Source organism: Bufo bufo, chromosome 11, assembly GCF_905171765.1.
Source record: "Bufo bufo chromosome 11, aBufBuf1.1, whole genome shotgun sequence".
Taxonomy (NCBI): domain Eukaryota; kingdom Metazoa; phylum Chordata; class Amphibia; order Anura; family Bufonidae; genus Bufo; species Bufo bufo.
Genome location: NC_053399.1, coordinates 85,602,556 through 85,615,070, shown reverse-complemented (window position 1 = coordinate 85,615,070; position 12,515 = coordinate 85,602,556). Strand labels below are relative to the sequence as shown.

The 12,515-nt window shown below is 43.7% G+C and overlaps 1 protein-coding gene across 12 annotated transcripts in view; it reads right to left on the bottom strand.

Moving 5' to 3' along the window:
- The window catches only part of LOC120982266 (NACHT, LRR and PYD domains-containing protein 12-like), a 116,618-nt gene that overhangs the window by 30,250 nt on the left and 73,853 nt on the right, over positions 1-12,515 (bottom strand). For 9 of the 12 annotated variants that reach the window (XM_040412289.1, XM_040412288.1, XM_040412292.1 and 6 more), the window contains 2 exons: positions 10,488-10,658; positions 501-671 (listed from right to left, as the gene is read on the bottom strand). The exons of 1 other annotated variant lie outside the window; for it this stretch is intronic. In XM_040412289.1, coding sequence (XP_040268223.1) covers positions 501-671; positions 10,488-10,658 — 342 coding nt within the window. The remainder of the gene's footprint in view (positions 1-500; positions 672-10,487; positions 10,659-12,515) is intronic. 2 more of the 12 variants (XM_040412294.1, XM_040412299.1) reach the window with 2 other exon arrangements.

Sequence of the window (12,515 nt, the reverse complement as noted above, 5' to 3'; positions counted from 1 at the left end):
ATCTCTATCAGGGTGGATAGGACAAGGGTTCTAGCCGTAAGGGGGCTAATAGTTATTTAATAAAGTTTTTTAAAAAAAGAAAAAAAAAAAAACACCAAAATATTAAGTTTAAATCCCCCCTTTTGCCAATTTTACATATAAAATTTATAAAGAATAAAAAAATAAACATATTACATATTGCCACGCCTAAAAGTTCAAACTAGTAAAACATTAAAAAATAATACGCCATAACAAAAAAAAACTAATCAAAACAGCATGATTCGCCACGGTCCCCCAAAAAATAGGATAGGACTGTTCTATTATGGGCCGGACGTTCCATAAAATGCGGGATGCACGCAGCTTTTTTGGCTTTTTTTTTTTTTTGCATGGTATAGAATGGTGCAGAGTATCACAATACTTTTTATGGTATCAAAATCGAATAGAAATTTTGGAATCGTGACAACTCTATGTCCAACTTGTGCCCCACATGTCTCAGTCCTGTACACATCTCTTATACTCACAGTAATTTCTCTATCCTGCAGGCCGGACTGGACAGAGCGTCCATCAAGTCACTGAAGTGAGGACCAGACAGACGGTTACCAGACAGGTCAAGTATCTTCAGGGACGGGTTATTCCTTATTACAGATGCCAATTGGATGCAGGAAGTGTCTGGTAGATCATTACCACCCAAACTGTAAGAAAAAGAAGATGAGATATGGGTGAGGCGTTCACAGAGCGTTAGTATAAAATCCATAGATTGTGACTGTGGAGAGAAAATGTCCCCGGCTGTTAGTAAAATCTATAAATGTCATCACTAGAAGCCGCCTCTTGTGTGTGGTGGATGTCAGGAATGGCGGCAGCTATATGATATGTCCATGTCCTAGAAATCTGGAACCCCATAGGAATGTCTTCACTTTATGGCAACTGGCCGATAACTCACCAGCCTAGCCGGTAAATAAGTGCCCCTGCCGATGCCAGTAATTTTTTTTCTACCGCCAATAATAATTGCCGGTATTTTCCTATATGGACTGTTACCAATGAATGCTTTCATTGTGGAGCGCTCATTAGTACAGCCTTTAACTCCCGCCCCTCCCCCACTTGTGGTGTTAAAAAAAAACTTGCCTCCTCCATTTGATGGTGCCACTATGAACACTAGCTGCTCACTGGAAGCTCAGGACAGGACCTGTGTAACGTCATAATGGAGGAACGCAGGTCCTGTCCTGAGATTCCAGTGCAGCGAGTATTCACAGCGGCACCATCAAATGGAGGAGGCAAGTTCTTTTTTTTTTGTTGCGCAAGCAGAGAGGGGGCATTAGTAATTTTGGGGGGCACTAATCGGGGCATTAATACTGGGAGGGACTATTGGAGGGATTACGAATACTGGGGGCACTAATGGGGGCATTATTAATTCTGTGAGGTACAAATGCAGGCATTAATATAACTGGGGGCATTATCAATTCTGGAGGCATTCATATTATTGGTGGGCACTAATGATTTACTATTACTAAGGGGGGCACTAATGGGGGCATTAATTATACTGGGAGCCACATTATGACATAGCGATTTAGCACCTGTGTTAAGCCACGTGCAGTGACCGGATGTCACGGATGGTGTTGCAGGAAACAATAAGTAACAAATAAAGATCCGACTGACTTGATCCAAAACTAAGGAACAAAAGAGTGAGCCCTATTAAAGCCCTAGAGCTCTCCCTCACTGCTCAGCCCATGCAAAGATCTCAATGATAGAAAGTTGCATGTCCACGTACCTTAGACTGAGTGACACCTGCAAACCCTATAATAGTGAGGGGACACGACCACCGGCTCCCTGCACTTAATGCAGAGGGAGTCAGGGTCACCTAGATTGAAGTCAACAGGAAAACACAATACAGAAATAGACTTATCTTGAGGAACCAGCAGTAGCAACTTCAAGCAGTGAAACCAATCCAGGAAGTAGTATAAACCGCAAAGTGAAGCAGTATGGGAGGAGATATATAGGGAGGCAATCACTGCTAATAGATGACAGCTGGGAGAGGGAGAAGAGATGTCAAAGTGAAAGCAAAACAAAAGAACATCATGCAGGAGGTACTGAAGAACGTCTATCAGAACTTCTCAGCGATCTGGCGGTGACAGTACCCCTCCCTCTACGAGTAGACTCCGGACACTCAGAGCCCACCTTCTCAGGATGGGACCTATGGAATGCCCTGAGAAGACGAGTGGCCTCAATGTCCGTCACTGGAACCCACATCCTCTCCTCAGGACCATAACCCTCCCAATGAACGAGGTACTGAAGAGAACCGCGGACAATACGAGAGTCCACAATCCTAGAGACCTGAAATTCAAGATTACCATCAACCACAATTGGAGGAGGAGGCAAAGAGGAGGCTACAGTGGGTTGGACATAAGGTTTTAATAGGGACTTGTGAAAAACATTATGGATCTTCCAAGTCTGAGGAAGATCAAGACGGTAGGCAATGGGATTGATGACGGACAAGATTTTGTAAGGCCCGATAAACTTAGGACCCAACTTCCAGGAGGGAACCTTCAATTTGATATTCTTAGTAGACAACCACACCAGATCACCAACATTCAGGTCCGGACCAGGCACACGTCTCTTATCCGCCACACGCTTATATCTCTCACTCATGCTCTTTAGATTATCCTGAATCTTTTGCCAAATAGATGACAAAGACGAGGAGAACCTCTCCTCATCAGGTAAACCAGAAGCCCCCTCTCCAGAGAATGTCTCAAACTGCAGATGAAACCTATATGCACCACAAAATGGTGACTTATCAGAGGACTCCTGACGACGGTTATTTAAAGCAAACTCAGCAAGGGAGAGAAAAGAACACCAATCCTCCTGATTCTCCGCCACAAAACAGCGCAGATGTGTCTCCAGATTCTGATTGAAGCGCTCTGTCTGGCCATTCGACTGCGGGTGGAAAGCAGAAGAGAATGACAACCGAACCCCCAAGCAAGAACAGAAAGCCTTCCAGAATCTGGAAACAAACTGCCTGCCCCTATCAGAGACTATGTCTGAAGGAATACCATGCAATTTGACAATGTGATCAATAAATGCCTGCGCCAGTTTTAGCATTGGGCAACCCAGGAAAAGGAATAAAATGTGCCATTTTGCTAAAACGGTCCACCACCACCAGAATCACAGTCTTCCCTGAGGAACGAGGCAGGTGCGTAATGAAATCCATGGACAGATGTGTCCAAGGACGGGAAGGAATGGGCAACGGAAGGAGAGGACCTGATGGCCGTGAATGAGGGACCTTGGCACGAGCGCAGGTCTCGCAGGCTGCCACAAAACCCTCAACCGACTTACGAAGAGCCGGCCACCAGAATCTCCGTGCAATGAGATCCACTGTGGCTCTACGCCCCGGGTGCCCAGCAAGGACAGTATCGTGGTGCTCCTTAAAAACCTTGTGTCGTAAAACGAGAGGCACAAACAACCTCCCAGGAGGACAAAGATCAGGAGCCTCTGCCTGGGCTGCCTGAACCTCTGCCTCCAATTCAGGATAAAGAGCAGACACAACCACCCCTTCAGCCAAAATGGGACCCGGGTCTTCAAAGTTCCCCCCTCCCGGAAAACAACGTGACAGGGCATCCGCCTTCACATTCTTAACCCCAGGGCGGAACGTTACAACAAAATTAAACCTTGAAAAGAACAAAGACCATCTGGCCTGTCTCGGGTTCAGACGCTTGGCTGACTCCAAGTAGGCCAGATTCTTATGGTCGGTAAACACGGTAATAGGGTGTCTGGCTCCCTCTAACCAATGGCGCCATTCCTCAAAAGCTAACTTGATGGCCAACAACTCCCTATCTCCCACATCGTAATTTCTCTCTGCGGAGGAGAGTTTCTTCGAGAAATAGGCACACAGTCGCCATTTGGCAGGAGAGGGACCCTGAGACAAGACCGCACCCACACCCACCTCAGAAGCGTCCACCTCAACAATGAAGGGCAGAGAGATATCAGGTTGTACCAAGATGGGAGCGAAAGCAAAACTCTCTTTGATACTAGAAAAGGCCTTACGCGCCTCTACCGACTAGGAGGAAAAATCCACCCCCTTTCTAGTCATATCAGTCAGTGGCTTAACAACAGAGGAATAATTCAAAATGAACTTCCTGTAATAATTGGCAAAACCTAAACAGCGCATCAGCGCCTTTTGATTCTCAGGAAGCTCCCAATCAAGCACAGTGTGGACCTTCTCGGGATCCATGCGAAAACCAGAAGCGGAAAGAAGAAAACCCAAAAATTGTATTTCTGGAACCGCAAACACACATTTCTCCAATATAGCGTACAATTTATTCTCCCGCAGAATGAGCAAGACCTGACGTAGGTGGTCCCTATGAGTTTTGAAATCAGGAGAAAAAATCAAAATGTCATCTAGTTACACTAGTACAAATTTCCCCATTAAATGATAAAAAATGCTGTTCACAAAATGTTGGAAGACGGCTGGAGCATTCATCAAACCAAAAGGCATAACCAAATTCTCAAAATGGCCCTCAGGGGTATTGAAGGCCGTCTTCCATTGGTCCCCTTCCCTGACCCTGACTAGGTTGTATGCCCCTCTTAAATCCAACTTGGAAAAAACGTTATCCCCAACAATCTGGTTAAACAGGTCCGGGATCAGAGGAAGCGGATAAGGGTCACAAATTATGATACTGTTCAGCTCCCTGAAATCCAGACATGGTCTTAAAGAACCATCTTTTTTCTTAACAAAAAAGAAACCAGCGGCAACAGGTGACTTCGAGGGTCGTATGTGTCCCTTTCTCAGGCTCTCAGAGATATAAGAACGCATAGCGACCCTTTCAGGTTGGGAGAGATTGTATAAACGAGATTTAGGCAGCTTGGCGCCTGGGATGAGATTAATAGGGCAATCGTACTCCCAATGAGGGGGCAGCTCCTGAACACCACTCTCAGAAAACACATCCGAAAATTCTGAAAGAAAAGATGGTACAGTCTTAGTAGAAACCTCTGAAAGAGACGTTGAGAGGCAATTCTCTCTGCAAAAGTCACTCCAACCATTTATTTGCCTCGCTTGCCAATCAATGGTGGGGTTATGTTTAGTGAGCCAGGGTAGCCCCAACACTAGAGGAGTAGGTAACCCGCCTAGGACGAAACATGACACATCCTCAACATGAGCATCACCCACAGTCAAACGGATATTGTGAACTATGCCCTTTAACGATTTTTGAGAAAGTGGAGCGGAATCAATAGCAAAAACAGGTATGTCCTTTCCCAAAGTGCATACTTGGAAACCATGTGTTATAGCAAATTGATTATCAATGAGATTGACAGCTGCTCCACTATCTACAAAAATCTCACAAACAATGTTCTTGCTCTCTAGCGCCACCTTGGCAGGTAGGACAAAACGGGAACTACAAACAAACGGAAAACCTTCAATTTCCGCATCAACCTTGCCAATAGTAACAGATGGAACGTTTTTAGAGGACTTTTTTCTTTTTGTTTCTTTATTATTCTCTAAAAACTCCCTTAATCTCCTAGAGGGACAAACATTTGCCAAATGATTTATACCTCCACAACGGGAAACAAACCCTCCTCTGAGAGCTGAATCCTCTGTTGTTAGAGGCAAGCAAACCCAGCTGCATGGGCTCCTGCTCAAAGGGGATTGAGAGAGACTGAGACCCCTGCGCACTGAATGAGACCGCCCCACTGTCCTTGGAGTGAGTATGACAGGAAGGAGTGATCTCTCCTCTCTCTCTAAGACGCCTGTCAATACGAACAGCCCGAGACATGGCGGACTCCAAGGAGGTAGGTCTCTCATGAAAGGCAAATGCATCCTTCAATCCCTCTGAAAGACCATGGCAAAATTGACTTCGGAGTGCAGCATCATTCCAACCAGTATCAGCTGCCCATCTCCGAAATTCTGAACAGTATAACTCTGCGGATTGTTTACCCATGCATAAATGACGCAGTTTAGATTCAGCCAGAGCAACACGATCCGGATCATCATATATCTGACTTAGGGCTACAAAAAATTCATCCACTGATCGGAGGGGCCATGTCCCCACCGGCAGCGAAAAGACCCAAGACTGAGCGTTATCCCTGAGCAGTGAGATGATGATCCCCACCCTCTGCTCCTCATCCCCAGAGGAATGGGGAAGTAGGCGAAAATGGAGTTTGCAAGCCTCTCTAAAACAAACAAAATTCTCACTACCCCCAGAGAAGGTATCTGGAAGTGAGATCTTAGGTTCAGAACAAACTCCATGAACGCAAGCAGAACCGGTCACCTGAAACTGAGATACAGTTTTACGGAGCTCTGCGACCTCCAGTTAAAGACCCCGCATGCGGTCCGTCAAGGCTAAAACCGCATCCATGCTTAAGACGGTTTTGGCGGTTTATAATGTCACGGATGGTGTTGCAGGAAACAATAAGTAACAAATAAAGATCCGACTGACTTGAGCCCTTTTAAAGCCCTAGAGCTCTCCCTCACTGCTCAGCCCATGCAAAGATCTCAATGAAAGTTGCATGTCCACGTACCTTAGACTGAGTGACACCTGCAAACCCTATAATAGTGAGGGGACACGACCACCGGCTCCCTGCACTTAATACGGAGGGAGTCAGGGTCACCTAGATTGAAGTCAACAGGAAAATACAATACAGAAATAGACTTATCTTGAGGAACCAGCAGTAGCAACTTCAAGCAATGAAACCAATCCAGGAAGTAGTATAAACCGCAAAGTGAAGCAGTATGGGAGGAGATATATAGGGAGGCAATCACTGCTAATAGATGACAGCTGGGAGAGGGAGAAGAGATGTCAAAGCGAAAGCAAAACAAAAGAACATCATTCAGGAGGTACTGAAGAACGTCTATCAGAACTTCTCAGAGATCTGGCGGTGACACCGGACCACAGGGGCAATATTTGTGAGTTATGGTGGGCCGATGGGGGTACAAGTAGTTTTACTCACAGTTAGCAGAGCAGAGAATTACAAATGCAGCACTACCTATAAATACAGCCCTGTATATAACTAAGGGGAGTTTTCACCAATCAGACTACACGGTACAACGTGACTAATCCCAAAATCATCTGCAGCTGTGAGCATGTAGTGCCTATACCCCAAAGACCCTTAGAGTAGCCTTAGTTTATAAATGGGGCACATTTTATATTGGAACCAAAAACTAGAGAACTAGAGTATGAGACTCTGCGGGCTTATCCGAGGCTTGGGCTTCGAATGTTTTGTCCCGGGCCCCAAACGTTATGGCTGTTATGGCTGCACACAGCTAAGTTACTGCAATGGGACACAGGATCTAATGTCTCTCTGCCTCACAGCTCACCCTCATAGGCCACTAGGACAGGTATTCACAATGACATCATAACGACAGTCTGTATCGGGTCACAAGCGGCTTGATGACCTTATGCAATCGTTTGAGCCAAGAAGCTGAAAACTCAGCCCACAAGCCAGAAGAAGGAGATGGCAGGAATAACAGGAATAGGGGGGAAAGATGTTACTGGGGACACTATGTAAGCGTGGGCGTTATAACTACAAGGAGGCTCTATAAATAACATTATACCTAGTGAAGGCACTATGTGGGGGCATTATAACTATAGGGGTCTATTATAACTACTGGGGGCAGTACAGGCGACATTATACTTTCTGAGGGTGCTACAGGGGGAAAAACAACTATTGGGTCCACTATAGGAGGTATTATACACACTGAGGGTACTTCAGGGAGACACTACAACTCCTAGGGGTATTACAGGGGGCCATTATAATTATTGGGGATTTGTATGTACTGCATTATATGTACTGGGGTACTAGAGGACATTATAACTGCTGGGAGCACTATATGGGGCATTATAACTGCTGGGAGCCCAATAGGGGGCATTATAACTGCCGGGAGCACTATAGAAGGCATAACACCTGGGAGCACTATAGGAGGCATTATAACTACAGGGAGCAGTATAGGGGGTATTATAACTACTGGAGCACAATAGGAGACATTATTACTACTGGGAGCACTATAGGAAGCATTATAACTACTGGGGCACTATAGAAGACATAACTATTGGGGGCACTATAGGGGGCATTATAACTATTGGGGCACTATAGAGGGCATTATAACTACTGGGGCACTATAGGAGGCATTATTACTACTGGGGCACTATAGAAGACATTATAACTATTGGGGGCACTATAGGGGGCATTATAACTATTGGGGCACTATAGAGGGCATTATAACTACTGGGGCACTATAGGAGGCATTATTACTACTGAGGCACTATACAAGACATTATAACTATTGGGGGCACTATAGGGGGCATTATAACTATTGGGGCACTATAGAGGGCATTATAACTACTGGGGCACTATAGGAGGCATTATTACTACTGGGGGCATTAAAACTACTGAGAGCCCTATGAGGGGCATTTTACCTACTGGAAGCAATATAGAAAGCATTATAACTACTGGGGGCACTATAAGAGGCATTATAACTACTGGGAGCACTATAGCGGGCATTCTAAATACTGAGAGCCCTATAAGGGTCATTTTACCTACTGGAAGCAATATAGAGGGCATTATAACTACTGGGGGCACTATAGGAGGCATTATAACTACTGGGGGCACTATAAGGGGTATTATAACTACTGAGAGCCCTATAAGGGGCATTATAACTATTGAGAGCACTACAGAGAGCATTAGTACTACTAGGGGAGCTTTATCACCACTAGGACACTGTTGGGCATTATTAGTAGTGGGGACTCTGTGGGGTCATTATTATTGGGCACAGTATGGGGTCGGGTTGTAATGATACCAAAATTTTGATTCAATTTTGATACTATAAAAAAGTATTGCAATACTCGATACCATGCAAAAAAAATATAAAAACACAAAAAGCTGCATGCATTTCGCATTTTATGGAACTTCTGGCCCATGATAGAATAGTCCTATCCTATTTTTCAGGGGGACAGGGGGACTAAAAAATAGCAAATCAGGTTTTTTTTTGTTTTTTTTCTGTTATTTTTTAATATTATAATAGTTTTTCAGACGTGGCGATACCTAATATGTTTATTTTTTCCTTGTGTTTTATATTTTTATATGTAAAATTGGGAAAGGGGGTGATTTAAACTTTCTATATTTTGGTGGGGGGGGGGGGTTAAACTCTATTAGGGTGAATAGGACTTTACACTTTCCCTGCTGCCCTGTGCTTTGTGCACACAGCAGCAGGGAGCTTACTATGGCAGCCAGGGCTTCAGTAGCATCCTGGCTGCCATGGTAAACGCTCGGAGCCCCGCGATTACACTCCTGGGGCTCTGGTCGGAAGCTGCCACTGTGCTGCTCAGGAGAACATGGTGCATGCTGAGGGTGGTGCTTGCCATGTTCTCTGATAATAGGCTGTGCAGTAGCACCGCCTAGTATTGAAAAATAGCAAATCCTGGTATTGTATCGATCCGGGTACAAAAGTATTGATTGGGTATTGAAAATTTGATACCCAGTGCAACCCTAGTATGGGGGCACTACTTGCAACAGGGGCACTCTCAAGGAGCATTATCAATGTAGGGGGTACTGTTACTAATGAGAGCACAAGGGGAAAGAATTACTATTAGTAGGACTTTTGGGAGAATTTCTGGACTATCTGTCCACTTTCTGCAGTGAGGGCATTGGGGAGCAGAGCGGGCACAGTATTGGGGGTAGAAGCAGGAGAACATAACAACAAGGTCACTGAATGTAAGAGGCACAAGGGGCTGTATCGTCCTGTTCATATATGCAGTCACCACTGGGGCTTGGTCCCCAAGTCTTTTGACATCATAGCAACGCCCCAGTCAGCAGACTCTCTATAAAGAACCAACAGGGGCAGATTTATCATTAATGTGGAGAGAAAATGATAAATCTGCTGCATATTTACACTTTCATCTGAAGGCTGCAGGTTATAGAATGGATTTACCACAACTGATGCCACAGAAGACACTTATTATATACAGATTGTGGCGTCTGTCACAACTGGACCTGGTGAATTCGACAGACATTAGTGATTAATGTCAGGCTCGGACTGGACCACAGGGGTACAGGTGAATCCGCTGGTCTCCCACCCCCTGCACAAGTGACACAAAACACTGTAGACTCAACCAGCCCATGTTCATATAAAACACCTCACCTGATAGATTATTAAAGAAACTACCCAGTTTATTATTATAGACACAATCAGAGCTGAGATGACTTCTAGTCATAGAGGAAAGCTACCAGCATCCTCTTTTCCCCAGGACCTACCTTCTCAAAGTTGCTGCAGAGCTCCCATATTCAATCATCTGGTACCATCTTGCTGCTGTGTGAGCAGGTAATATTTGATGTATCTGTACGGTGGGCCCCCAAAATAAATTTTACTGGTGGGCCCTAGGCACCCCAGTCCGACACTGGAGAAGTCACATGTCAAGAAGCAGTCAGCAGTTTATCTCATAGACATAACAATGGTGTGGAGCATAAAATCCATGTATAACTTGTGCCCCACATGTCTCAGTCCTATACACATCTCTTATACTCACTGTAATGTCTCTATCCTGCAGGCCAGACTGGACAGAGCCTCCATCAAGTCACTGAAGTGAGGACCAGACAGACGGTTATTAGACAGATGAAGTGTCTTCAGGGACTGGTTATTCCTTATTACAGATGCCAACTGGATGCAGGAAGTGTCTGGTAGACCATTATCAGCCAATCTGTAAGAATAAGAAAATGAGATGTGGGTGAGGCGTCCACAGAGCGTTTGTATAAAATCTGCAGATTGTGACTGTGGAGAGAAAATGTCCCCGACTGTTAGTAAAATCCATAAATGTCATCACAAAAAGCCGACTCTTGTGTGTGGTGGATGTCAGGAATGGCGGCAGCTATATGATATGTCCATGTCCTAGAAATCTGGAATCCCTGAGGAGTGTCCTCACTTTATGGCATGTCATAAATCAGTAATGATTGCAGCACATAAATGTACAATAGTCATAAAGCTGGATGGAGGGCATTATTATTATTATTTTTTTTTTTTATTAATAAAAAGAAACATACAAACCATTATATTTTTCATTCATATTACAATATGAATTTGTTATTATTTTCAATTTCCCACCCCTCCCTACCCTTTCGATGTGTCTCTAGATCCTCAGATAGGCAATAATGGAAACATAAATGTAGGAGTGAAGAAAGAAAAAAAAAAAATTATAAAAAGGATCAAGGCTTTCAAGCTTCCCATATCTTAGTCCACTTCTCCTGACTATTTATTTGCCTATATATGACCTTATCATAGATTTTTCCAAGTATTCAAGCTTGGAACATCTCGTGAGAACCAAACTCGAGTAATCAGAAGCATCGCCAAAAACAATGTTCTGTTCAAAAGAATCTTCCTATACGTATGGCAATTTACCTTAGAGAGATCACTGAATATACAACATTCAACCAAAAATGGAATCAGACGTCTCAATTTCTGATTAATAAAGTTACTAATGGCAAGCCAGTATTCCTTTAATTCTGGACAAAGCCAGAACATGTGTAAATGATCACCCCCAAAAAGACCACACCGTGGACACTTAGAACTATCTCTTAACCCACATTTATTGAGCCACAAAGGAGTGACATATACTCTATGTAGAATATTAAATTGCATCACTACGTGACTAAAATTATGTGATATTGAACTCAAATTCAATAATATATTTGCCCATCCCTCCAATTGGATCCTTGAAAAATCAACTCCCCAGACCCTTTGTCCTGGCGATTGTGTTTTATTAAATAGTGCCTTTAATAAAAAAATTTATACAAGTGTGCAATCCTAACCGTGTAGTCTAGATCCCCTAGAAATTAATTTAAGGAGGTAAAGATATCTATCTCCAACAGCGATTTATTCTTTACACTAGAAGTGCCGAAAGTAATTGAAAATATCTAAACCAAGAAAAACCAACCATAGTCTCAGTTTGTGCTAACCCCTGCTAACCCCGAGAACAAAATTATCTCTCCATTCTTCACCACTTGTGCTATATATAAAATATTTTTTTGCCAATACTAGTCGTCGGCTATTTTATCTAAAGCCTGTAGTTGAAAATTATACCAGAGGGGAGTACACTGAAGAGATCCTGTTATTTTCAGCCATCTTCTAATAGTGTTCCATGCCTTAGTATTTTTTTAGCCTCTCTAAACTCCTGTTGCATATTAGTTAATTGCCCCGATTCCAATAATGTGAAAATGTTGTTACACGGAGATCTCCTCACCAAAGTACTACACAATACACTTTTCTTCCATTCGCAATAAAGACAAAGTTGCCCGGCTATAAAATAGTCCTTGAAGTAGGGAAGATTCAATCCTCCCTGATCCAAGGGCTTATATAAATATTCTAATTTAAGCCTTACCCTCTTTCTTCCCCACAACAAATCATTAATAATTCTCTCAATAAGCTTAAAAAAAACCTATCCTTTATCCATATGGGTGAATTCCTGAGAATATAGAGGAGCTGGGGCAAAATCACCATCTTAACCAGGGAGACTATCAGCTCCGGACAAAGGAAGTCAGAGCCATATTCCAATTTTGGACCT